The sequence below is a fragment of the Osmerus eperlanus genome, chromosome 26 (assembly GCF_963692335.1).
Source record: "Osmerus eperlanus chromosome 26, fOsmEpe2.1, whole genome shotgun sequence".
Lineage (NCBI taxonomy): Eukaryota > Metazoa > Chordata > Actinopteri > Osmeriformes > Osmeridae > Osmerus > Osmerus eperlanus.
Genome location: NC_085043.1, coordinates 7,563,619 through 7,589,909, shown reverse-complemented (window position 1 = coordinate 7,589,909; position 26,291 = coordinate 7,563,619). Strand labels below are relative to the sequence as shown.

Sequence of the window (26,291 nt, the reverse complement as noted above, 5' to 3'; positions counted from 1 at the left end):
GAGAGAGAGAGAGAGAGAGAGAGAGAGAGAGAGAGAGAGAGAGAGAGAGAGAGAGAGAGAGAGAGAGAGAGCACATGTGCACACTCGCCACATGGCAGGAAGAGAGTGTGGGAGGGAGGGAGTGTGACAGGGGGAGGGATGCCAAGCTGTGAAGCAGGCTTACAGATAGGAGAGGGGGAGTGAGGAAGCAAGGGTGGAGGAGGGGGTGGAGGATAAGTGTTGGAGAGCGACAGGGAGAGAGGGCTGGCAGGTTGGGAAGACAAGCAGGCAGAGAGAGAGAGAGAGAGAGAGGACGAGGGGGAGTTGAGGAATAGACAGATGAAGGAGGGTGGAGAGAGAGGCGGCCGAGCCGACACAGCTGGGACGCCACTGTACGCTGTCTCCTCCTTCTTTCCCGTCATCCCTCCTCCTCTCCTCCCTCGCCTCGCCTTGCCTGCCATTTCCTCTGCCCTCCTCTCATCCCTCTCGTCTCTTTCCCCTCCTCTCATTTCTACCCTCTTTCCTCTTCGCCTCTCCTGTCCTCTCCTCTCCATCAAAACAGGAAATGACAGGTGACCTGTAGAGGAGAAGCTTCCGGTCCAGGCTCCTCACACTTCCCTAGTGCAAACGAGTGGTCTGATTTGGTTTTCAGATTGATGTAAACACGTTCCTCAGGGCTCACGACTATTTATAGCCTCCTCCCCTTGTCTAGTCTCCTTCCCCCTCCTCTCCTGACTGTGATGGGTGAGATATCACAGAAACGCAGTAAGACTGTAATGATTCCAATAGCATTCACCACAACACTGTAAAATGTGGTTGAGATGGCGTGGAGGTACATTATGTTGCTCGCCTGCTAACGCTAAAGCCCTCCTGCTCTGTGGGTCTCCACAGCTCCAGGCAGAGGGCTGCAGAGCCTAGATAGTCTCCCCTGGATGGAGAGCTGGTCTGTGGGTCACCCGAGTTGCAGATCCCCTTCCCTGGTCCTCCAAGAAACCTCCCCCATCTGTTCCTCTCTTTGGTCTCAGCTGCACCTGTAAAATAAAAGAGGCCAGGCCTGTGAATATGAATGTCTTCTAGAGACTATTGTGTGTGCGTGCCCGTGTGTGTGCCTGTGGGTGCGCGTGCGTGTGTGTTATGTCCGTGTGTGTGTGAGGCTGGTGAGGGGTTAGTGCATTATGAATGAGCCCGTTGACGTCAGAGATGTTAAAAAGTCACTCAGTTCCCGGAGGGGAGAGGAGATGGGAGATAGGGGAGGAGATGGGGTAGGAGAATGGATGAGTGAGGAGAGGAGAGGAGAAAGGAGAAAACCATCACTTTGTCAAACCTGCTGCTATGGTGCTAGACGAAATCACCAGTCACCCTTTCATCCACACACACACACACACACACACACACACACACACACACACACAGACAGAAGAGAGACATCCTACTGCAGAGTGACTCAGACCCTGACATCTGTGTGTGAATGCTATCTTTTGATATTGAGATCCTGGCATTCAGACACGCACACATGATCCAGACACACACACCAGACGCACACACTCACACACAAACGACTCAGTCCCACACACATGGTACAGACACGCACACAATCAAACACACACACACACTCCAGACACCACCGGTTAGGAGTGTTAAACTATGTAATTATGGATATTGGGTGTTTTATAACATGTATCCTAACCACTTTTCTCTCTCTCTGTCTCTCTCTGTGTTGTAGTGAAGAAAGCTAAGCTGGATGGACCTCAAGGTGAGTTTTCTCTCTGACTGTCTTTAAAGAGTAACTACATACCTCCATCTTAACTTCTGCCTGCCCTTTCCAATTTTCCAAAAATACTTTCTGGTGAAAGGTTGTGAGTTGGGGATTTTGTATAAATGTGATTTTTGGGGCTTCCTCAAACACTGGAAGTGATACATTACATACATTTTACATTTAGTCATTTAGCAGACGCTCTTATCCAGAGCGACTTACAGTAAGTACAGGGACATTCCCCCAGAAGCAAGTAGGGTGAAGTGCCTTGCCCAAGGACACAACGTCATTTGGCACGGCTGGGAATCGAACTGGCAACCTTCAGATTACGAGCCCGATTCCCTCTCCGCTCAGCCATCTGACTCCCTGATACATGATACTCATTAGCTGTGATACTCCCACTTTAACAAAACATTTAAACAAATGTGTCAGTTCAAATCCAGGATTGATGAGTTTAGCTGTGCATGAGTATGAATGATAGGGATTTATCTGAATTAAGTGGTTCTAAAGTTCAGTTACATTCTAATATCAACTTTTGTTGATATTACATATCTATATATAGAACACAGTGATTTTTTATCACCGACAGATGACATTTGGGTATTAAGTTGCTTGTTGAGACTTCAGACGTGAACCATGGTGTTTGTCTCTTGCTTCCACAGAGAAGTTTAACACCTACGTAACGCTGAAGGTGCAGAATGTGAAAAGCACTACGATCGCTGTCAGAGGCAGCCAACCATGCTGGGAGCAAGACTTCATGTTGTGAGTCCTCTCATCTCTTATCTCCTCTCATCTCTTATCTCCTCTCATCTCTTATCTCCTCTCATCTCTTATCTCCTCTCCTCTCTTATCTCCTCTCCTCTCTTTTCTCCTCTCCTCTCTTATCTCCTCTCATCTCTTATCTCTTCTCCTCTCTTATCTCCTCTCCTCTTATCTCCTCTCTTATCTCCTCTCAAATCTCCTCTCCTCTCTATCTCCTCTCTTCCTCTCTTATCTCCTCTCATCTCCTCTCTTATCTCCTCTCTTATCTCCTCTCTTTATCTCCTCTCTTCCTCTCTTTATCTCCTCTCCTCCTCTCTATCACCTCTCCTCCTGCACTCGTCTCCTCCACTCCTCTCCGCTCTTTCACTCTGTTCCTCCTCTTTTATCTTTCATCTCTTCCTCCACTTCCCTCCCCTCTCGTCTCCTCTCCTCCTCCGTCTCCTGTCTGAGTCAGGGTTTAGACCATACGCTGTCAGGAGGGATGGAAGCAGGAAGTGATGTCAGCAGGATGTGATTTCAGCACAAAGTTGAAATAAGATGTTATCAGTTTAAGTCTAAATCTGCTAAACCTCCTTCGAAAAGGGGAAAGCTCTACACTCTGCACTCGTCTCTCCCTCTCTCTCCCTTTCTTTTATCTCTCTCCTCTCTCCCTCTCTCTTCCTGTCTCTCCCTCTCTCTCTCTCCCTCTCTCTCTCTCCCTCTCTCTCCCTCTCTCTCCCTGTCTCTCCCTGTCTCTCTCTATCCCTCTCTCTCCCTCTCTCTCCCTGTCTCTCTCCGCCTCTCTTCTCTCCTCCTGGACAGCAGCATCAGCTGGCTGCTAGATTATTCCCTCAACTCTCCGCGGGAGAGAGGGAGGGAGAGAGGGAGAGGGATCTGTTTTCCTATCAGAGATGATGCTGATGCTATTATTACTTTTATATTTCAAGGTATATTATATTCCCACTCCCATCATCCAGTTCTATCAGAGTGATTCATGTTGTTGTTCTTGTGCAGGCTAGCTCCAGACCAGCTTGTGTGGTCAGATGGTGACCTCTGTCTTTCTCTTTGATCTCCACCCCCCCCCCCCCCCCCCTTCCCACCACCAGTGAGATCAGCAGGCTGGACCTGGGGCTGACAGTGGAGGTGTGGAACAAGGGGCTGATATGGGACACCATGGTGGGCACCCTCTGGGTTCCTCTGCACAGCATCAGACAGTCCAACGAGGTACTCGTCACTCCTCTGGTCTGGTCTAGACTGGTCTGGGCTAGACTAGACTGGGCTGGGCTGGTCTAGACTGGGCTGGTCTGGTCTAGACTTGTGTCGGCTGGGCTGGCCTAGACTACTGATCTAGTGTAGTCTGGTCTGGTCTGGTGTAGACTGGTCTGGCCTGGCCTACTAACAATATTTGTAAGTGGCCTCGTATCTGGATGAGGGTGTTTGCTAAATGAAGAAAATGTATGGTCCCCCCCCTCCCCATCCTCCCCATCCCAGGAGGGGCCAGGTCAGTGGCTGACCCTGGACTCTCAGGTCATCATGGCGGAGAACGAGATCTGTGGAACCAAAGACCCCACCTTCCACCGAGTGATGCTGGACACACGCTTCGAGCTGCCGCTAGGTGTGTGTGTGTATGTGTGTGTGTGGAGAGAAAGTGTGTATGCGTAGAGTGTGTGTGACCTGTCTGACCCTCTCCATATTCCAGACATCCCGGAGGAAGAGGCTAGGTACTGGGCCAAGAAACTGGAGCAACTCAACGCCATGAGAGACCAGGACGTAAGGCATACCTCCATCCTCTCCACTCTTCCCCTCTCCTCTCTCCTCTCCTTGTATCATTCAATGTTGGGAAACCAAGTGTAGTGATGTTGTTGTTGTTGTTGTTGTTGTGCCAGTATGGTTTCCAGGAGCAGCAGGAGAGACCACTGCCAATACCAGCCACACAATGCTGTAAGTGTTCCCATCAATACATGCATCTAGTCCTCCCTTCTTCTCCTCCTCCCTCTTCCTCCCCCTCTACTCTTACCCCTCTTCCTCCAGTATCATATCCTCCTCTCCTCCTCCCACTCCTCTCCTCCCTTCCTCCCCCTTCTCCACCTAGGTAGGAAATGAGAAAAGGGAGAGAAGGAAAATGCTGACAAATGGTCCTAGCTGACAGGCAGGGCTGAGAGAGGGTGATGGATGGGTGTTAGCAGGCGTGGTTTGTGCTGTCAGACTGTGTGTGTGTTCTTTGGGGATTTATGGGGCGTCTGGTAGCTTTGTGAGTGAGAGTTGTAGCCGACAGAGCTATACATACACACACACTCACGCACACAGACACACACACAGACACACACACACACACAAGCAGGCCACTAGGTCAGCCATCCTTCTGCCCCTGTCTGCTCCTTCCATGTACTTTGTTTTTATCCCTCCCTTCCTGCATCTCCTCCCCCCAGACCTTATGTCTTCCTATGTGTCCTTGCAGGTAACTGGAGCTTGTGGGGAGACCAGAGTGAGTATCATCCTCACCATCTTCTCCTGCTAGGGTCTGGTCTGGTCATGACTAACCTGGTCTGGTCTAGACTGGTCTGGTCTAGACTAGTCTGGTCTGGTCAAACCTGGTCTGAGAGAGAGAGAGCTCTGCCTAATCTCCATCAACACCACTTCCGTTTTAAACCTAATCCAATCACATTAAAAAATTTTATGCTTGTAAAAGTAATGTCTCAGAGGGCTGCACAGATGCCCATAGATCAGCACCTATAACCAACCTAAACCAATCAACCAACCATTAACGAGCCAATTCAATAAACAAGCAGTATTATGAAATAACTGACCACACAATCCCCAGCCAATACAAATTAAGTGTCACATCTGAACCGACCAATGAAACGCAGGATCCCCTCCCTGTCAGCCAATCGTGTGTGTGTGTCCCTGTGCAGACGACGACCCGGACAGTGCGGTGGACGACAGGGACAGCGACTATCGTAGTGAGACGAGCGCCAGCATGCCCCCCCCCTTCTACACCACCTCCCAACCCAACGCCTCCGCACACCAGTATCCAATCAGAGGCTCCCAATTCGACGGCCCTTACGACGAGGACTTCGGAAACGAGCTGGATTACGACCAGAGAGCCATGAGGTGCACACACACACACGTACAGACACAAGAACAGACACATGGGCACGCACACACACACGCATACACATACACATGAGCACATTCTAAAGAAACACGTACACACACACGCACACGCACACACAGCCATGACACCACCACTAAACTGTATACTGTTGCTCCAGCCCTGGCCTGTTTACCTGTGCTTGTCTCTCTAGCCACAAGGAGCAAACAGCCGTCTCTGGCGAGTGTGTGTGTGTTGTTGTTCTTTCCGGTTCCCATGGTAACCCTCCAGGGAATGGCCTCAGCATACAATCCGAGAAGAACCCCCTGCTCCTGTATGGTCCTCTGTGTGTGTGTGCGCGCACGTGTGTGTGTGTGTGCGCGCGCGCATGTGTGTGTGATTGCACACGCATGTGTGAGTGTACAAAAACAGAAGTGTGTTTTTGGATGTGTGCAAATGTTTTGGTTCCAAAGGTGCAAAACCACCCAAACGCTTGTCTATCATGGTGAGGGTGAGAGGTATAGCTGCATAAAGACCCCAGCCCCTCCCCCTCCTCCCACCACCACCCTCCTCACCCCCCACCCCTCCCAAACAGATTGTGTTGTTCTAGCCCATCCAAGTTGATGGCTAAGCAAAGCTTCCTCTGTACTTGAAGAGAAAGGTTCTTTAACTGTTCTCTGGTTCCACCTGTTGGAGAACCCTCTTATATAAAACTAGACCCTGGTAGAGAATACTGTTGTTAAATTGATCTAGAAAGATTTTCCTTTGAGGAAAGGGTTCTCCAGAGCAGGAACAATTAAAGAATCTGTTTGGGCATCCTTAGGTTCTTTCCAGAACCTTCTCTCTAAGAGTGTTCCTAACCCTGTGCTGTGGTTCTGAGATGATGAGTCTTCATGCAGAACTTGGATCAGACTAGAGGTTCTATTGGGTTCTGCTGTCTTTGAAAGCCTTGGACTGTGGATTCTACTGATACACCTCTCCTCCCTCCCTTCCTCCTCCTCCTCGTCCTCCTCCCACTCCCCTCCTTACCGCTCCTTCTACTCCCCTTCCACCTCCTTCTCATCCTCCTCTCCTCTGGTCTTCTTCCCTCTTCTCTTCTTACATCTCCTCCTTTCTTCCTCTCCTCTTCTCCTCTATTCTTACCCCTCTCCTCCTCCTCTCCTCTTCCTCCTCCTCTCTTCTACTCTCCCTCCTCCTCTTCCTCCTCTCCACCAGACGGTATGATAGCATAGACTCCGCCACCAACGATCAGAGTGATCTGGACTCTGGTTCGAGCCGTCACACCAGCCGCCAGTTCTCCTTAGACAGTAGGCTCTCTCTCTCTGATAGGTGGGTCTGTGCACCTCCTCCTCCTCCTGCTCGGCCATTTTGTCCTGGTGCCGCTGTGACGTCAGTACTGGCCTTGTCCCGTTCTCCTCGCTCGCCCGCTCGCTGTGCTTGCATGGATGTTATCCGGTGGTCCTCCTATCTCTCCTCGTTTCTCTGTTTCTCTCCCTCTCACTATCTGGTGTGTGTTTTTTGTTGATATTGTTGATACTGTGACCTACCGCCACCCCCCCCCCCCCCAGCCCTCAGGCCCTCCTCCCTTGCTGGCCTCCTGGAACAGTTGTCACGGCAGCAGTTGCCTCCCCCCCCACACACACACCTCTCCAGTGGGTGTTGTAACACTGTTGTGACTTCCTCGGTCTGTGAGTTAATGTGAGGCTAGCTGTGTGTGTGTGTGTGTGTGTGTGTGTGTGTGTGTGGTGTGGAGGGCTGGATGCAGTGTGGCAGTGACAGCTTGTTATTGCTCTCTCCTGTGTGTGTGTGTTGTGGTGTGTTGTGACAGCCTGTTATTGTCCACCTGTGTGTGTGGCAGTGGGAAGAGTTTCTTGTCTTTCTGTCTGTCTGTAACATGGTGATTATGCAGCCAGCAAGCAAGCTGGAAGCAGACCAGCAGACAGACAGGCAGGCTGGCAGACAGGCAGGCCGGCAGACAGGCCGGCAGACAGACAGAGAAGCCGCCAGGCAGGCAGGCAGAGAGACAGGCAGAGAGACAGGCAGAGAGACAGGCAGAGAGACAGGCAGAGAGACAGGCAAATAGGCCGGCAGACAGACAGACAGGCAGAGAGACAGGCAGAGAGTCAGGCAGAGAGTCAGGCAGAGAGTCAGGCAGAGAGTCAGGCAGAGAGTCAGGCAGAGAGTCAGGCAGAGAGTCATGCAGAGAGTCATGCAGAGAGACAGGAAGAGAGTAAGGCAGAGAAAGGGAAGAGGGAGGGAGGGATGGGCAGAGAGAGCGGAGGGGGGGACTGAGGGGAATAGAGGGTTAAAGGACATAATTTGTCAATGCTTGCATCATGATTGTGTATAGAGGTTAGGGTGTGTGTGTGTGTGTGCATCGTGTGTGTGTGTGTGTGTGTTGGTCTTACTCTCTTTAATAACCTTGATACATGCCATAGGACTCCCTAATTGGTTAAGAGTCTCTCCTGCTGCTCCAATTGTCTGACTGTGTTGCTTACTGGTCAATCCTCTCTGACTCATGTCATCCCTCTAGAAAACGAACCCTTAGATAACATGTCTTTAAATTGTATCTGTGTGTGTGTGTGTATGCCTGTGTGCTTGCATGTGTATGTGCGTGCACACTGTGTGTGTGTGTGTGCTCTCTTGTACGTGTGTGTGTGTGTAGCCCCACAGGCAGCAGTCGCTACGCGTCCTCGGGGGAGCTGAGTCGGGGAAGCTCCCAGCTGAGCGGTGCGTTCGGTCCGGACGACGGGGACAGCCTACGTGGGTCGGAGTTCTACGAGGAGAACGACTCTTACCACTCCTGCCACTCGTCTGTCAGCTACGGGAAGGGTTCCCCCAGCTGGGACCCCGAGGACGAGGGGCAGGTGGTGTACAGCGACGAGGGGGGGTACGTGAAAGACGGTGGGGAGGAGGGGGCCATATACGAGGGGGAGGGAGCAGTGTATGGGGGGGTGGTGGGGGTGGAGGGGGTGGTGGTGGTGGGGGAGGAGGTGTACCGCTACGAGGATGAAGAGGAGCTGCCGTACGAGGAGGATGAAGACCTCTACCCTCTGGAGGGTGCCCTGAGCGAAGACCAGGAGGCCCCCTACACCCCGACCCCCCCTACAGCTCTTGCTCCGCCCGAGGGCGCCTCCGTGCGACCCCCGTTTGAGAAACAAGTGTCCCTTCACCAGCGGGTTCCTCCCCAGTCCCAAGCCCAGGACCAGCTCCCCTCCCTGGACACCAACAGCCAGGAGCAGCCTCCCCAGACCACAGCCCCCACCATGCCCATCTTCACCCCCAAACAACCCCCCCTCGCCATCCCCCAGGACCAGGAGCCTGTCCCTGACACCCTGCCCCCCCCGGATGAAATCCTACCTGTAGAAGAGGAGGCTCCGGTCATAGAGAGCCCCCCCACGGCCCCCCCAGAGAAGGCAGAGGAGCCCCCCCTCCACAGGTGAGACCAGGGTCAACAACTGACGATGACGATGATGATGATGATGATAATCATAAAAATACTAATAATATGCTCTCATCTCTCTGAATCTCTTTCCTTTCTTTCTGTCTCTCCCTCCTCGCCTCTCTCCTTCCTCTGCTATTGCCTTCTCTTTCCCTCCTCTACTCTTCTCCCTCACCTCCCCTCGTTCCTCTTCTTCCTCCCCCTCCCCCAGGAGGGAGGTGATGGAACCTGGTCCAGCCAGGGCCAAGGCCAACTGGCTCCGACTCTGCAGCAGAGTGCGACTACAGCTGCAGGAGGTACCACTGTGTGTGTGTGTGTGTGTGTGTGTGTGTGTGTGTGTGTGTGTAGGAGGGAGTGAGTGAGTGTATCCTCCCATCCTCCCGCATGTTGGATGTCTCAGTGCTGGGCTGCTCTGGTCTGATGGACCTGACGGTGATCTCCTTGTCGGGTCTGCCGTCTCCGACCATGACTCAGCAGTTTTTATGATTTCCTCTTTTAGTTGTAGTTTTTGTTTCCCCTGATTATTTGTTTGTTTGGATGCTGTTTGTGTGTGTGTGTTTATCATCTCATAATTTCTTTTCAGTTATTTTCCATCCCCATAGCGATTTGCATGCTCCATTCTTATTGGCTGAGGCTGGAGCACACTCACAGGTGGGTGTGTATGAGGTCAGACACTGGCGTGTGTGTGTGGGTGTGTGTGTGTGTGTTATGCTCTGCTCTGAGCATGCACAAATAGACTGTGTTCCGATAGATTGTATTAGAAGGATGGTGACTGTATTAAAAATCTCACTTTAATCTAATTTCACTCTCTCACACACACACACACTCACACACACACACTCGCATACACACACTCACGTATACGCACTCCGACTTCCTTTTGACGTCAATGAGTGTCTCTCTCTCTCTCTTTCTCTCACTATGTTTATTTGCTGTCTAGATGCATTATGGAAGCCACTTATTAACAGTGCATTATTGAATCAATTACTCCTCTGTTAACTCTCCCCCTTAACCTCCTCCAACCCTTCCACCCTTTCACTGTCTCCCCCTCCTCTCTCTCTCCTCTCCCTCTCTCCTTTCTGTCTCCCCCTCCTCTCTCTCTCCTCCTCCTCCTCTCTCCTCCTTCAACCCTTTCTCTGTCTCCCCCTCCTCTCTCTCTACTCTCTCTCTCCCCCACTCCTCTCTCTCCCCCCTCCTCTCTCTCCCCCCAGGCCAGAGGAGAGTCAGTGGGTATCTGCTCTCTGCTGCTTTCAGCAGGGTAAGTATCACCGTGTGTGTGTCTGTGCGTGTGTGTGTATTCCAGACGTGGTGGTGGTGATGATGATGATGATGGTGTGTTTTCTCCAGGGTGGGAGGGGCTCTGTACAGTATAGACAGTATGCCAGACCTACGCAAGAGGAAGGCCATGCCTCTGGTACGAGACCTGGTGAGTTCCACACACCAGTCCTGTGTGTGTGTGTGTGTGTGCTTGGCCATGTCTAACTTTATCCCTTTCTCCTCTTCCCTTCTCCCTCCATGCTGCAGGCTATGGTAAGTAGCTCTCTCTGAAGAGAGCATGTTGTTATTGTTGAATACACACAGTACACTGACTGGTTCTCTCTCTCTCTCTCTCTTCCAGTCCTTGGTGCAGAACTCCAGGAAGGCAGGCATCACATCAGCCCTGGCCTCCAGCACTCTAAACAACGAGGAGTTGGTCGGTGGATCTTCACTCTCTTCCACAAATCCATATATAAACTATATATATTCTAGGATATATTACTCTAACAGAACAATAAGTAATCGATACATTTTAATGGATATTAATCAATCTTTGATGGATGTTTTCCCACTCAGTCAAGTCTTTCCGACCTCGGCCCACTCCTCTTCTCTTCCTCCCCCCCTTTTCTTCTCCATTTTAACGTGTTCATCCTTCTCTCCCCCCGCCCCTCCTCCCCTGCGGCCCCCCTCCCCTCCCCACAGAAGAACCACGTGTACAAGAAGACCCTGCAGGCTCTCATCTACCCCATCTCCTGCACCACGCCCCACAACTTCGAGGTGTGGACGGCCACCACGCCCACCTACTGCTACGAGTGCGAGGGCCTGCTGTGGGGCATCGCCCGCCAGGGCATGCGCTGCACCGAGTGCGGCGTCAAGTGTCACGAGAAGTGCCAGGATCTGCTCAACGCCGACTGCCTGCAGAGTAAGAGAGGACGCGTGTGTGTGAGAGATTGTGTATGTGTGTGAGAGAGGTGTTAGGTCTGTTTCTGAGGTCTCCCCCATCTGTGTTTCCCTGAGAGAAATACATTAGTCTTCTCCCTCTCTCTCTCTCCATATGCACATGACCCCTGACCTCCCACGCCTCTTGACCTGTGACCCCCCCTCCCCTCTCCCCCCCAGGAGCAGCAGAGAAGAGCTCCAAGCACGGGGCGGAGGACCGCACGCTGAACATCATCATGGTCCTGAAGGACCGGATGAAGATCCGCGAGAGGAACAAGCCGGAGATCTTCGAGCTCATCCAGGAAGTGTTTGCCGTCATCAAGGCCACGCACGTCACCCACATGAAGCAGATCAAGCAGAGCGTTCTGGACGGGACATCCAAGTGGTCCGCCAAGATCAGCATCACAGGTGAGGGAGGGGGAGGAGGGGGGGAGGAGGGACGGGATGCAGAGAGGAGAGGAAGGACGGGATCTCACACACACACATTGACGGATGCCATTCCCTTCGTGTCCAGTGCCTAACTCTGACCCCTGACCCCTGAGTCCAGTGCCTAACTCTGACCCCTGACCCCTGTGTCCAGTGCTGTGTGCCCAGGGGCTCCAGGCCAAGGACAAGACGGGCTCCAGTGACCCCTACGTCACCGTCCAGGTGGGTAAGACCAAGAAGAGGACCAAGACCATCTACGGAAACCTTAACCCCGTCTGGGAGGAGAACTTCAACTTGTGAGTTCACACCCCCAGTCTATACCATCCTACATGGTCATATATATACTGTGTATAGGCTGCTAGAACTTCAACTTGTGTGTGGAGGTGAGTATATAGATGTCTTCTTAGAATATAATATTTTCTCTTTCTGCCTTTAGTTTTATGCCTCAATGGAGATGTTTGCTAGCTATGCCAGACAAAGTTAATTGCCCAGAATGACCTCTGTTCTACTCTGCTCGATGATAAATAAACCACTTTTTAAATATACGGTATAAATGCAGGAAAGGGATGAAAATAGAATAGACAAACACAGTCTGATTCAAGCCATCTCTCTCACTCTGCCCCCCCCTCTCCAGTGAGTGTCACAACTCGTCAGACCGGATCAAGGTTCGAGTGTGGGACGAGGACGACGACATCAAGTCTCGCGTGAAGCAGAAGTTCAAACGGGAGTCTGATGACTTCCTGGGTCAGACCATCATCGAGGTCCGCACGCTCAGCGGAGAGATGGACGTCTGGTACAACCTGGGTCAGTACCTGACTGGCTGGTTTAAACCTGGACCAGTACCTGATTGGCTACTTTAACCCTGGACCAGTACCTGATTGGCTGGTTGACACCTTTATGTTTCAGATTCATGTTTTGTATCATTTTCGGAGGTTTCAATAGGATTTAGATGATTTAGTGATTATGACTTCCATGGACGGAAGGAGGGTTAAACCTCTGTGTGTACCTGATTGGCTAGTTGAAATGTGCTGATAGAGGATTGGCTCTGGTTGGCTGTCAATGAGCTGATTGGCTAACGCGTGTGTTGTGTGTGTGTCACGTCCTATTAGACAAGAGGACAGACAAGTCGGCCGTGTCGGGCGCCATCCGCATGCACATCAACGTGGAGATCAAGGGGGAGGAGACTGTGGCGCCCTACCATGTCCAATACACCTGCCTGCACGAGGTTGGTGTGTGTGTGTGTGTGTGTGTGTGCTGATTCATTCATCCTCAATCCTATGAAGCTGAATGGCCTTAATTAATGATTCATAAAGAACAGAGCTCTGTCCTATTCTTTCACACACACTAGACGGTAAGAGTGATTAAGTGAGCCAAGTTCCGAGTGACGGTAGTATTGACTCTCTCCCTTTCTCTCTCTCTCTCCCCCCCTCTCTCTCCCTTTCTCTCTCTCTCCCCCCCTCTCTCTCCCTTTCTCCCTCTCTCTCTCTCTCTCCCTTTTTCTCTCTCTCTCTCTCTCCCCCCCCTCTCTCTCTCTCTCCCCCCCTCTCTCTCCCTCTCTCTCTCTCTCCCCCCCCCTCTCTCCCTTTCTCTCCTATCTCTCTCCCTCCCCCCTCTCTCCCTCTCTCCTCCAGAACCTGTTCCACTACGTGACAGACATCCAGAACCCTGGTGTGGTGAAGATCCCGGATGCGAAGGGGGACGACGCGTGGAAGGTCTACTTTGAGGAGACGCCCCAGGAGATCGTGGACGAGTTCGCCATGCGCTACGGAGTCGAGTCCATCTACCAGGCCATGACGTACGTGTGTGTGTTTAAGAGAGGGGACGCATGTGTGTGTGTGTGTGTGTTCTACTCTCCAGCATATCTAAACCCTGTGTGTGTGTGTGTTTCCATCCAGTCACTTCGCCTGCCTGTCGTCCAAGTACATGTGTCCAGGCGTTCCCGCGGTGATGAGCACGCTGCTCGCCAACATCAACGCGTACTACGCCCACACCACACAGGCTGCCAACAACGTGTCCGCCTCCGACCGCTTCGCCGCCTCCAACTTCGGCGTGAGTGTGTGTGTGTGTGTGTGTAGGTAGGATGGATGGGGTGGTGTGTGTTATCCTATCCAGCATAACTGAAGGTGTGTGTGTGTAGGTAGGATGGATGGGGTGGTGTGTGTTATCCTATCCAGCATAACTGAAGGTGTGTGTGTGTGTGTGTGTGTGTGTGTGTAGGTAGGATGGATGGGGTGGTGTGTGTTATCCTATCCAGCATAACTGAAGGTGTGTGTGTGTGTGTGTGTAGGTAGGATGGATGGGGTGGTGTGTGTTATCCTATCCAGCATAACTGAAGGTGTGTGTGTGTGTGTGTGTGTGTGTGTGTGTAGGTAGGATGGATGGGGTGGTGTGTGTTATCCTATCCAGCATAACTGAAGGTGTGTGTGTGTGTGTGTCTCCCTGTAGTCGCTTTGTCACTAGTCAGTTTTATACAGTGAGCTCAAAATGAATTCAATACATCTTCAACTGTAACAAGGCTCGTGTTTACGATTACAGAAAGAACGTTTTGTGAAGCTTCTGGACCAGCTGCACAACTCTCTGAGGATAGATCTGTCCATGTACCGGGTAACCTCTCTCTCCGTCTCTTTCCAGCTCTCTTTTTCTTCATCTTCTCTCTGTGAAAGAGGCTGATATGTTCATCTGAAGACACACGCACACACACACACACACTGTTCATGGTGCCTTGTCTCTCCAGAACAACTTTCCTGCCAGCAGTCCAGATAGACTCCAGGATCTCAAGTCCACGGTGGATCTTCTGACCAGCATCACCTTCTTCAGGATGAAGGTACCCTGACCCCTCCCTCTCCTTCCCCCTCCCCCTCCCCCCCCCCCCCTCTCTCCTCCATGTATGCCTGAGTTAACCCAACAACCTGACCATAGCTAGCCTGGTAGATAGCTGGTGTTGGAAGTGATCTATCTAGAATGTGTCTCTTGAGTTATTTCACCTCATTCTCCCCCCCCCCCCCCCCTCAGGTCCAGGAGCTGCAGTCCCCCCCCAGGGCCAGCCAGGTGGTGAAGGACTGTGTGAAGGCCTGCCTCAACTCCACCTACGAGTACATCTTTAACAACTGTCACGAGCTCTACAGCAGAGAGTACCAGACTGACCCGGTAAGCTGTGTGTGTGCTGGGAGTGTAAGGTGTCTGTGTGTGTGTCTGCTCGCGTCAGTGCCTAAGTCTTGTGACCCCTGACCCCAGGCCAAGCAGGGCGTGGTCCCCCCAGAGGAGCAGGGTCCAAGCATCAAGAACCTGGACTTCTGGTCCAAGCTCATCACCCTCATCGTGTCCATCATCGAGGAGGACAGGAACTCCTACACACCCTGCCTCAACCAGTACGCACCTTTCTCTCTCTCTCTCTCTCTCTCTCTCTCTCTCTCTCTCTCTCTCTCTCTCTCTCTCTCTCTCTCTCTCTCTCTCTCTCTCTCCTGGCCTCACTTTAGGAATGTGACTCGAATTCAGTTTGGTCCTCAATGTTGTATGGACATGTCTTTCTCCTCCACACCTCCCCCCTCCATCTCTTTCTCCCTCCCTGCCTTCTGCCTCCTCCTCCTCCCACACTCTCTCTCTCTCTCTCTCTCTCTCTCTCTCTCTCTCTCTCTCCCTCCCTCCACCTCTCCCCCAGGTTCCCCCAGGAGCTGAATGTAGGGAAGATCAGTGCTGAGGTGATGTGGAACCTGTTTGCTCAGGATATGAAGTACGCGATGGAGGGTAAGTAGTGCGCACACACACACACACACACACTTAAACAGTACATACACAACTTTGTGTGTGTGATTGATTGTGCATGTGTTGTAAGCTGTTCTAATGGAGTGTGTGTTATCCTCAGAGCATGAGAAGAACCGGCTGTGTAAAAGTGCTGACTACATGAACCTGCACTTCAAAGTGAAGTGGCTCTACAACGAATACTGCAAGGACCTGCCCTTCTTCAAGAGCAGAGTACCCGAGTACCCTGCGTGAGTACACACACACACACACAACAGCTCTGGTTTCAGTTTAGTTTGAGCATCATATCTGAAGTCCCGCCCCCTGCCCTCATCCATAGGTGGTTTGAGCCGTTCGTCATCCAGTGGTTGGACGAGAATGAGGAAGTGTCCAGAGACTTCCAGCATGGCGCACTGGAGAGAGACAAAAAAGATGGGGTAAATTTCTCCTCTTCTCCTTCTCCTTCTCTACTCCTCTTCTCTCCTCCTCTCTTATCCTTACCTTCACTCACCTTTAACTATGAAAAACTTCAGACTAAGTTTGTCCTGTGTTTATCTTTTTCTCTACCTCCTCCTCTTCTCTCAAATGAGATTTGGGAGAAGTCTACATACAGCTATGGAGACTGACAGGAAAGTGTGTGTGTGTGTGTGTGTGTGTGAGCGTGGGTTTCAATCTCCTGACTCTCCTGGAGATCTATTAATGGTCTAGTTCCTGACCAATGGGAGCTGTCCTCACACTGACTACCCAGAAGCCCCTGCGGCACACAGGGCAGACACAAACTCACCTCTGAGCCAATTAGAGCCGTGCAGACAGAGGTGCTCCCAGCTGGGCATGTCTGATTAAAACAGCAGGTCCTCTTCCTCCTCCTCATCCTCCTCGCTTGAACTAGACCAGACCAGACAAATTCAAAAACCTCTTGCTCTTCCTCCTCCTCCCCTTCTCTTCCTTCCTCCTCCCTCCCTCCTTCCTCCAGTTCTGATATTTTATCTCTTCTCCTCATCCTCCTCTCTATCCTCTCCCTTTCACCAAGTCTAACTCCTCCTCCTCTTCCTCTTTCCAGGTCTAACTCTTCCCCCTCTGCCTCTATCGAGGTCTAACTCCTCCCCTTCCTCTCTCCAGGTCTAACTCCTCCTCTTCCTCTCTCCAGTTCCAGGTGACGTCTGAGCATGCTCTGTTCTCCTGCTCGGTGGTGGACGTTTTCTCCCAGCTCAACCAGAGCTTTGAGATCATCAGGAAGTTGGAGTGTCCAGACCCCCAGATTGTAGGGCACTACATGAAACGCTTCGCCAAGGTACTCCGGCTTACCTCACTTCCTGTTGTTCTCCGTAACTCTTTCTGTAGAGGATGATGATCTCGGCTTCGAATGATGTTCTGGTTCTAGCCATGTCCTTGTTATTTGATGTTTCTGGTCATGTTCTGGGTCTGGTCATGTTCTGGGTCTGGTCATGTTCTGGGTCTGGTCATGTTCTGGGTCTGGTCATGTTCTGGGTCTGGTCATGTTCTGCTCTCTCCTCAGACGATCAGCAACGTGCTGCTGTCCTACGCCGATGTCATCTCCAAGTGTTTTGCCAACTACGTTACCATGGAGAAAGTGGTGGGTGTCCAATCGCATGCCAGGTGTAAGGAAGTATGGGATGAAGGGGGAGGGGGTGTAAGGAGTAGATGGAGGGAGAGATGAGGTGGTGATGACTTCCTGTCTCCTGTCTTTAGCCCTGCATCCTGATCAACAACATCCAGCAGCTGCGAGTGCAGCTGGAGAAGATGTTTGAGGCCATGGGCGGAAAAAATGTGAGTGACCCCTTACACACACACACACACACACACACCCATGTTACAGCTGTGTGCGTTGGGCACTCTCTCTCTTGCTCTCGCTCTCTCTCACTCAGGTTGGTGACCTACTTTCAGTCTCCGTCTTGTTTGTTTGGTCGTTTTTTTTCTATAGCCTGCTGGGTGCTCTGTGTGATGGCCATGCCTCTCTGACAAGCTCTCTCATTGTATGCATGTGTGTATTTGCCTGTGTGTGTTTGTGTGTGTGTTTGTCTGTGTGTGTGTGTTTGCCCAGCTATGTGTGGAGGCCAGTGACATCCTGAAGGACCTTCAGGTGAAGCTGAACAACGTGATGGATGATCTGAGTAGAGTGTTCGCCACCAAGTAAGAGCCGACACACACGTAAACACACACACACACCCATGGTTACACACACGTGCACACACACAGACACACACACATGGTTACACACACGTTCACGCACACACACACACACCCATGGTGACACGCACGCTCGAGCTGATGGGACACTCCAATCCAAGATGCAGCATACACAAAGTATATCATGCATTTTGTGTATCTCTGCTTGCTTGCGTGTGTGTGTGTCTGTCTGCTTGCCCGTGTGTGTGCAGTTTCGCGCCCCACATCGAGGAGTGTGTGAAGCAGATGGGGGACATCCTGGCGGGGGTGAAGGGGAGCACCAACGTGGGCAACGCCAGCAGCGTGGCACAGGATGCAGACAACGTGCTGCAGCCCATCATGGAGTTCCTGGACAGCAAGTAGGAGATCAGGCCTGTGTCTCTCTATCTCTCTCTCTTTCTCTCTCTTTCTCTCTCTCTCTCTTCTCTTCTCTTCTCTCCTCTCTCTCTCTCCTGCTTGAGTCATCTCTTGGCTGGAGATGTCGGTCTGGCACTCTTTAAAATGCACTGTTCCTCCCCCTCTCTCTCTCTTTCCCCTCTCTCTCTTCTCCTCCTCCTCCTCTCTCTCTTTCCCCTCTCTCTCTCCTCCTCCTCCCTCCTAGCCTATCCCTGTTTGCTAAGATCTGTGAGAAGACTGTTCTGAAGCGAGTTCTGAAGGAACTGTGGAAACTGGTGATGAACACCATGGAGAAGACCATCGTCCTGCCCCCGCTCACTGACCAGACGGTAAGGACGCGTGCGTGCTCGCGCGCACACACACACACACACACACGGGCACGTACGCATACACGCATCACCTACACATACGCTACAATACACGCACATACCTGTCGTATTATACATGTATTCTTATCATACACACACACACACACACTCACAGATCACCTACTAAACCGATACACACACACCTGTTACGCATACCTATCTTATCTCACACTCATACACAACCCTCCCCGTTGCCCTGGCAGCTTTAATTAACACCAGAATGGGACTGAAACGATGGACATTTCACTCCAACACAACATGGCCGCCTAGCTGCTCCAATCTGTCTGACGTTGAACAGACCACCAGCTACTCTTCATCCTTACACACACACATACACCACGCACAGATACTTCTCAGCCCTGAACACACACACACACACACACCTCCCCTGCTCCGACTAAAACGAGCCCAGTCTCCCACTCAGCAGTTTTCTGCCGACCCAGACAGGGTTAAGGAGTGCACCATATCATTCTGACCCTGCTCCACACTGCTCTCCAGAATGCTACACTTAGGCCAAACCAGCAAAGCCTCCTCCTCTTTCACCTCCTCCTCTTCCTCCTGCTCTTCCTGTTCCTTCTCCTCTCCACCTCCTCTCTCTCTCTCTCTCTCTCCTACTCTTCCTCCTCTTCCTTCCATCTGGACTAGCGTGAATTTGGAAAAACAGGATATTCAGATCTGAGGTCATTCTGGAAAGCAGCTGGGCATTTTGTTTTGTTTAAATATATATATGTTCTCATTTATGTTTGATAATAGAGAGACTCCATACTATTCTTTGCTAGACCGCATATTACTGTCCTTGGTCCCTAGCTCCCTGGCCTCGCTTTTTGACCTGCCTCCTAGTCCCTTAGCTAACCTCATACTGTATAAATCCTCCATGCTTATCTCCTAACTAACATCCTAGCTCTAACCACTAGCTCCCTGCCCAGCATCCTAGCTCCCTAACTCTGGATCCTCAGCTTACTCCCTGGCACTCTATCAAGCACCCAATCACCCTAGCTTTCTAGTCCATAGCCATCCCGCAAGCCACCTATTCAGACCCATAGCCTCCTATCTCACTCCCTAGTCTCCTAGCTCCCTCCCTAGCCTCCTAGCTCACTCCCTAGCCTCCTAGCTCACTCCCTAGCCTCCTAGCTCGCTCCCAAACCCTCAACCCCCTAGCCTGCTCCCTAGCCTCCTAGCTTCCTAGCACCTTAACCTCCTAGCACCCCATCTCCCAAGCCTTCTAGCCAGCTCTCTAGCTCCCTAGCCATCTAGCTAGCTCCATAACTCTGTCCACCCCCCACCACCACCTGATAGCCGCTTGGCTAGCATCCTAGCCACTTAGCCCTATAGCGCCCCCCTGCTGCGTGTTGATGCTGATTGAGGTGCTGTGCAGTGCTCCCAGCTTAGCCCCTTAGCTAGCCTCCCATCTTAGCCCCCTACATCGCCCCCCAGCTAGCTCCCTAGCGCTCCCTGCTGTGTATTGATGGTGACCGAGGTGCTGTGCAGTGCTCTGACCCTTCTCTTTGGTTGTCACCACGTCTGCTCCCTGTGCTCACCCTCCTCAGATGATTGTAAGTACGACACTCCTGCGTGTGAGTCTGTCTGTCCGTCCACAGTCCGTCAATGCAAGGCGGCCAGTCCACCGCTGAATGTGGCTGCTACCCCCCCCCCCCTGTCGACCCCCCCCCCCCCCCCCCCCCGAAACCTGTCGCTCTTTCTTTCACACTTACTGTCTGTTTCCTCTTCTGTCCGTCTGTCTTTCTTTCTTCTCTCCTATTCTTTTCTGTCGTTCTTTCTTTCTCTTTTATTTCTACCCCTCTTTTCCTCTCCTCCCTCCATCTTTGAAGCAGCAGTCGCATGGTGCATTCCTGACTGATACTCGCGTAGGCCCCGCCCGGTTTCACCACCTTATCCAATCAGGAGCCTCTCCTCCGTCTGCAATCCCCTCTTGCTCTCTTTATCTCCTTTCTTCCCTTCTTTCCTTGGATCAGGAAGTGCGGGGTCACTGTTCTAACTCTCCCCTGGTGTTGCCTTGTTCTCTGCATCGTGTCCCCGGGTTACCCCCCCCCCCCACCCCCCACCCTCTCTCTTTCTATCTCTCTCCCCCCCAGACCCCCCCCTCCACTCACCCCTGTCTGTAGTTCTCCCCCTCCCTTATGTGGGTCTGTTGCTTGTCTCAACCGAGGTCAAGTGTACTGTACTGTAATGTATTATACTGTAGTGTACTATACCATAATGTACAATATAGTAGTGTACTGTATTTTAGTGTACTAGTGTACTGTACTTTAATGTAGTGTACTGTACTATGCTGTAGTGTCCTGTACTGTACTATAATGTAGTGTACTGTACTATGATGTACTGTTCTGTAGCCTTGACTCAAGTGAGAGGATGTGGCTGATTAGGATGTTGACAGTAATGATAATGCTAGTGTTTTTTTGCATTGTTAAAATGACTATATTGATAAGTTATGCATTTCCAAGTCTCTCCCGCTGGACGAGAAGAGCTTGGTTTCACTCACACAGTACCGACACTTTAAATGTTATAACTTTATTTATTAATACTGTATTTATTTATATTTTGATGTGTTTATCAGCTCCAGTAGTTGAAGCTGTTCACAGGGAGGCAGTGACCAATGAATAGAGGTTCTTGTTTTCACGATACTCAGCTTTGTATCCAGTTACCGTGTCTGGTCCAACATGTACCATACACACGGCAGATCTGATTGGCTGTGACGAGTATCCACCAACCAATCAGGCTAATTGTGACCAAGTTCCATTGAGAACTTTGGAAACCAGGAAGTGGTCGGAAGGATGACATCACAGTTCGGCTGGACCCTCCAATCAGAAGCAGGAGTGTGGAGCTCTTCTGTCTACTCTCACACTTTCCCTACAGTTTCTAGATATGTGCTCTCTCCAGATGTCAACCAATGAGAATGTGGGGAAAACCCTACTTCCTGAAGTATTAACCAATGTCTTCTCTTTACAGGGGAGGGTGAAGAATGCTTGTCACAGTGATGTAAGGACCAATCCCCTCTAGCTCAATGTGTCCTGTCTCTCTCCTCTCTCCGTTCTCTCCTACGTGTGACTGCTCGGTGTCTCCTCAAACAAAGCCGTGGAAGCGGACGTTTCTTACCTTTGTTTTTAAACAGCTGTCTTTCCTCCATCTGGTTAACTGTAGTAGAACCCTCCTCCCACCAACTCCTGTCTACCCCATCTACCCCACTGTTTTCCTCTATCTACCCCTCCATCCCTCCATCTACCACATCTACCCCCCACCCCTCTATATACCCTCCACCCCCCCATCTACCCCACTGTTTTCCTCTTTATCTATCCCTCCATCTACCCCCCACCCCTCCATCTACCCCCCTCTCAATCCCTCCCCCCCGCCCCCTAGTGTGTTAGCGGCCTCTCCTACCTCCTCACTTCCGGCCCCCTGGGGATGGACCCTGAACCAGGCCTCCTCGCATCCGCCTGTTGATCCGTGGTTGTGTGTTTAGAGTTGGTAGAAGGTTGTGTGAAGACTGGCCAGTGCTGAGTGATACATGTGCTAGCAGAGTAATGTTACGGGCTGCATATATCACTGTGGTGCCTCTGCACAGACTGTCTCAGGCTGCCCTGTACTCTCACCTGTTTTGTGTGTGTGTGTGTGTTACACAAGCTGAGCTGTTTTCTTCTCCCCTCCACAGCCTTGTCTTGCTTACTTTGTCTTTGCAAGCTTGTGTGTGTGTGTTTGACATTCATCTGTTTGCGCCTTTTGCCCTTGTTAATGATAATCAACGCTTTCCCTCTCTCTATCCCCCCCCCTCCATCCTCTCTCTCTCCTTCTACCTCTCCAGGGCACTCAGCTCATCCTCAGTGCAGCCAAGGAGTTGGGACAGCTCTCCAAACTCAAGGTGTGTACGATCTATGCATGTGTGTCAGTGTGTGTGTGTGTGTGTTAACGTCACTCTCCTTGCCCCCTCCAGGAGCACATGGTTCGCGAGGAGGCTAAAGCTCTGTCTCCCAAGCAGTGCGCTGTGATCGAACTGGCTCTGGACACCATAAAGGTAACCATTCTAGTACCTTCCCCCAGTTCCACCACCTGGTTTAGAACCTTCACAAGCTCCACCACCTGTTCTAGAACCTTCACCACCTGTTCTGGAACCTCACTCTGTCTGTGTCTGTCTAGCAATACTTCCATGCAGGCGGGGTGGGCCTGAAGAAGGCCTTCCTGGAGAAGAGCCCTGACCTGCTGTCTCTGCACTACGCCCTGTCCCTGTACACACAGGCCACCGACAAGCTCATCAAGACCTTCATCCAGTCCCAGAACCAGCAAGGTACAGTTGACCCTCCTGGGGGGGGGGGGGGGGGGGAACTAACCTGATCTAGACTGGGCAGATCTAGACTATATTTGGGAGATTTTCTCTCACTCTCTCTCCTCCATTCCTGGATGTAGTGTTACATAATAGTTATTGTCTCCATGGAGACACGGGTACAATTTTGTAAGGCGGTGTAACAGACCATTTTAGGTGTGATTGTGTTAAACCCCCCCCCCCCTAGCCCACATCTCTCCACCAGTCCACAGAGCTACATGGAGTAGGAGAGAGCTGACCTTCTACTGATTTAGCTGACACTTTTGTCCACATCAGCGTACAAACGATGCATGTAGAAACCAAAGCAGAACACCAAGTGTCAGAATTGTCCAGTTCTAATAGTCTTTCGTTGGTCATTGCTGCAGGAACAGACTGTGTTTGCAGAGGTCTTGAGACCAGCTGCTCCTGTGTCTGGTCTCACCAGCTGTCTGACTAGGAGATACTCTCACTGGGCTGTTTTATGTTATTTAGTTTTGCTGTCTGACTCCCAGATATGTATCTCTCTATTACTTCTCTCTCCCTTCTCTTCCTTTCTCTCGCCCCCTCTCTTTTTCTCTCTCTTCCTCCCTCCTTCCACTTCTCCCTCTCTCTCTCTCGTTGTCTTTTCATCTTTCTCTCTCCCTCTCTGCCTTTCTCTCGCCCTCTCTGTTTCTCTCTCCCTCGCTCCCTCCTTCCACCTCTCCCTCTGTCTCTCGTTGTATTTTCATCTTTCTATCGCCCTCTTTGTTTCTCTCTCCCTCTGTTTCTCTCTCCCTCTCTGTTTCTCTCTCTCTCTCTCTCTCTCTCTCTCTCCCTCCCTCTCTCCTTCCACTTCGTCTGGTGACCAGTCTTCGGAGGAAAGGGAGTGAGGTTCACCACTAGTGAGGATGTGTACCCAGACAAGGGTATGTCGGGCCCCCCCCCTCGGCCCACGACCCCCATCGCCAAGACAGGGGGCAAGGGAAACACTCCACCCCCCCACCTCCACCCCCCATATGCATCCCAAAGACCACCTGCCTGCTCAACCTAACTCCAACCTCATCCTAGTACGCACACACAGCACACACACACACACACACACACACAATACTGTACACATTACAACGCACTGCTTGTTTAACCTAACCCACCACCTCATAGCAATACACACATGTACTACACACACCAAGTACACCACACTACTCCCAATGAGCGTCCACTGGCATGTGAACCCGTGTGGGGGTTAGCGCCTGAATGCAGTCATGCATGTGGCGCACACACACACCTCCCTGTGTGTGTGTGTGTGTGTGTGTGTGTGTGTATACATACCCAGTATGTATGCAGAGGGATGAGGCATGCTGGTCTGGGGGGAGTCAGACTACATGCATTGAGAGGATCCCTCATCTGGCATGGACCACAAAGCCTGAAGAACCTGACGTGTGTGTGTGTGTGTGATTTACTTGCGTGGGCTCGGAGATGGAGGTTCTTGCCTGTGTTCACCCATCATTTGATGAGGATGACGACGATGATGATGACACTTGGGTCAGTTTGTCTGGGAGGGTCCCCTGTCCTTGCCTATGCCTTAGTAAAAGCCCAACACACACACAGACTGGAAAAACACACACTCCAAAGTGAAGTTAGGTTCCCTCCAGCAGAGACACGAGGTGACAGGGCGCCCAATCAGCTGTTTTCCCCGAGGTCAGGTGGTCACGCAGTCAGTCAGTGTAGATCAGTGCTGATGAATTCATCTGACTGAAAATACATGGCAACATTCCATTGCCTTGGTCTACTAGCCAGTCACACACGACTACACGCACACAAAAACGAATACACAAGCACACACTAATTTGTACTGAACCACACACACACACACTAGTACACAAGCAAGCTGCCAGAGAAGAGACACACGTACATTTACAATGTGTAAGGATTCTCACAACCTTCCAGGAGCCCAGCTGGTGCTGTTCTGAGCCCAACTGTCGAAAGAGTCTGGTTCCAACTCCATCCCAGGCTGTACATGTCACACAGACCGGTCCGAACCTCCTCCCCACCAGCCCTGCCTTGCTGACAAACAGATATGGAGCGTAAGTGGAGGCTCCTCCCCTCCGTCGGGCCCAGAAGCATGGAACCCATGGGTCCTAGTGCCCTCAGTCATGGGGCAGGCTATCCTGTGAGGAGAGGGAACACACACGCCCTGCCTGGAGCTTTTTCCTGTCACAATGAGATCATCTCGTCCCCTACACTGTCCCAAGGGACAGGCTAGATGTCTCCTGAAAAGTGTCCAGGCGTGTGTGTGCTACCACCCAGGATAGCTGAGGCTAAGGGTAGGGTGTGCTTTCCAACCTGCCCCACCCCACCGCATCTCCCTTCCTTCCTCAGGCAAGGGAGCAGGGTGGTGGATGATCACCCAGGTGGAAGCCTGGTCCTCTTGGTTGGAATCATCCCAGCATGAGCCTGTTTCCTGTTTGGTCTAAGGGCCTACTGGGGAGAAGTGGCACCTGTCCCAGATCCACTCCTCTGGGTCCTGGCTAACACCCTCTCTCTGTCCCCCCCTCCCCCCGGCTCCAGGGTCTGGCGTAGAGGACGCAGTAGGCGAGGTGTCCATCCACGTGGAGATCTTCACCCACCCCAACACAGGGGAACACAAGGTCACTGTGAAAGGTAGGTCTGGAGAAGATGGCATTATACTGTTCACACTAGTCTGCTATAAGAAGAGAATGACCTTCCTCACCTTCTGATTCTCCCCTGTACTCCCCCCCCTTCCCCCTCCCCAGTGGTGGCAGCTAACGACTTGCGCTGGCAGACTCAAGGCATCTTCCGGCCCTTCGTGGAGGTCTACATCATCGGCCCCCACCTCAGCGACAAGAAGAGGAAATACGCCACCAAGTCCAAGAACAACAGCTGGGCTCCCAAGTACAACGAGACGTTCACCTTGTAAGCAGCCGCGCCACCCAGCTACACCTTCTACCCTCAGTGGGGGTTAGGGACTGGGCTGGGTCAGGAATGGGTAGGGTGGGGGTTGGTTAGCATTAAGTTGGGTAATGTTGGGGTTGGTTAGCATTTGGTAGGGCTAGGGCTGGTTTGGATTTGATTGGGATTAGGGTTGGAATTAGGGTTGGGATTAGGGTTGGGATTAGGGTTGGGATTTGAGTTTTGACCGTTTCTCTGGTGTATCTCCCCCCCGCCCCCCACCCCCCTAGCACCCTGAGCGCAGAGGTGGGCCCAGAGTGCTACGAGCTACAGGTCTGCGTGAAGGACTACTGCTTCGCCCGCGAGGACCGCACGGTGGGCATGGCGGTGATGCAGCTCAAGGACATGGCCTCCAGGGGCAGCGTGGCATGCTGGCTCCCGCTGGGGAAGCGCGTCCACATGGACGAGACGGGCCTCACCGTGCTGCGCATCCTGTCGCAACGCAACAACGACGATGTCGCCAAGGAGTTCGTCAAGCTCAAGTCCGACCAGCGCTCCGCGGAGGAGGGGCGAAGCTAAAAGGGAGGATGGGGTCTGTAGTCTTTCCACTCCCCCCCCCCCCCTCACACGGCGCCAACCGGAGGCGTGGAGGCGTCACTGCAGAGCCGCCACTGTCGAACAGAGCTAGGTCAAATGCAATGTGCTAAATGCTGTGAGGAAAACCGATAGGGCTGCATTTTCCCCACCCAGGTCAGTTCCACGTACACTGACAT

The 26,291-nt window shown here is 51.9% G+C and overlaps 1 protein-coding gene across 1 annotated transcript in view; it reads left to right on the top strand.

Moving 5' to 3' along the window:
- unc13a (unc-13 homolog A (C. elegans)) overlaps positions 1 to 26,285 on the top strand; it is a 27,712-nt gene extending 1,427 nt beyond the window's left edge. Inside the window, exons 2-42 of the mRNA XM_062452586.1 lie at positions 1,703 to 1,732; positions 2,395 to 2,494; positions 3,580 to 3,697; positions 3,965 to 4,088; positions 4,173 to 4,243; positions 4,360 to 4,414; positions 4,932 to 4,958; positions 5,386 to 5,584; positions 6,780 to 6,893; positions 8,230 to 9,003; positions 9,218 to 9,302; positions 10,218 to 10,264; positions 10,354 to 10,432; positions 10,625 to 10,699; positions 10,966 to 11,185; positions 11,383 to 11,610; positions 11,783 to 11,924; positions 12,263 to 12,432; positions 12,738 to 12,853; positions 13,260 to 13,423; positions 13,524 to 13,677; positions 14,164 to 14,232; positions 14,363 to 14,452; positions 14,641 to 14,775; positions 14,863 to 14,996; positions 15,287 to 15,372; positions 15,491 to 15,617; positions 15,707 to 15,803; positions 16,514 to 16,657; positions 16,883 to 16,960; positions 17,077 to 17,154; positions 17,429 to 17,517; positions 17,766 to 17,912; positions 18,155 to 18,278; positions 22,135 to 22,191; positions 22,264 to 22,344; positions 22,467 to 22,614; positions 23,478 to 23,534; positions 25,177 to 25,269; positions 25,383 to 25,542; positions 25,809 to 26,285. Coding sequence (XP_062308570.1) covers positions 1,703 to 1,732; positions 2,395 to 2,494; positions 3,580 to 3,697; positions 3,965 to 4,088; positions 4,173 to 4,243; positions 4,360 to 4,414; positions 4,932 to 4,958; positions 5,386 to 5,584; positions 6,780 to 6,893; positions 8,230 to 9,003; positions 9,218 to 9,302; positions 10,218 to 10,264; positions 10,354 to 10,432; positions 10,625 to 10,699; positions 10,966 to 11,185; positions 11,383 to 11,610; positions 11,783 to 11,924; positions 12,263 to 12,432; positions 12,738 to 12,853; positions 13,260 to 13,423; positions 13,524 to 13,677; positions 14,164 to 14,232; positions 14,363 to 14,452; positions 14,641 to 14,775; positions 14,863 to 14,996; positions 15,287 to 15,372; positions 15,491 to 15,617; positions 15,707 to 15,803; positions 16,514 to 16,657; positions 16,883 to 16,960; positions 17,077 to 17,154; positions 17,429 to 17,517; positions 17,766 to 17,912; positions 18,155 to 18,278; positions 22,135 to 22,191; positions 22,264 to 22,344; positions 22,467 to 22,614; positions 23,478 to 23,534; positions 25,177 to 25,269; positions 25,383 to 25,542; positions 25,809 to 26,097 — 5,375 coding nt within the window. The 3' untranslated portion in view covers positions 26,098 to 26,285. The remainder of the gene's footprint in view (positions 1 to 1,702; positions 1,733 to 2,394; positions 2,495 to 3,579; positions 3,698 to 3,964; positions 4,089 to 4,172; positions 4,244 to 4,359; positions 4,415 to 4,931; positions 4,959 to 5,385; positions 5,585 to 6,779; positions 6,894 to 8,229; positions 9,004 to 9,217; positions 9,303 to 10,217; positions 10,265 to 10,353; positions 10,433 to 10,624; positions 10,700 to 10,965; positions 11,186 to 11,382; positions 11,611 to 11,782; positions 11,925 to 12,262; positions 12,433 to 12,737; positions 12,854 to 13,259; positions 13,424 to 13,523; positions 13,678 to 14,163; positions 14,233 to 14,362; positions 14,453 to 14,640; positions 14,776 to 14,862; positions 14,997 to 15,286; positions 15,373 to 15,490; positions 15,618 to 15,706; positions 15,804 to 16,513; positions 16,658 to 16,882; positions 16,961 to 17,076; positions 17,155 to 17,428; positions 17,518 to 17,765; positions 17,913 to 18,154; positions 18,279 to 22,134; positions 22,192 to 22,263; positions 22,345 to 22,466; positions 22,615 to 23,477; positions 23,535 to 25,176; positions 25,270 to 25,382; positions 25,543 to 25,808) is intronic.
- Positions 26,286 to 26,291: the final 6 nt, after the last annotated feature.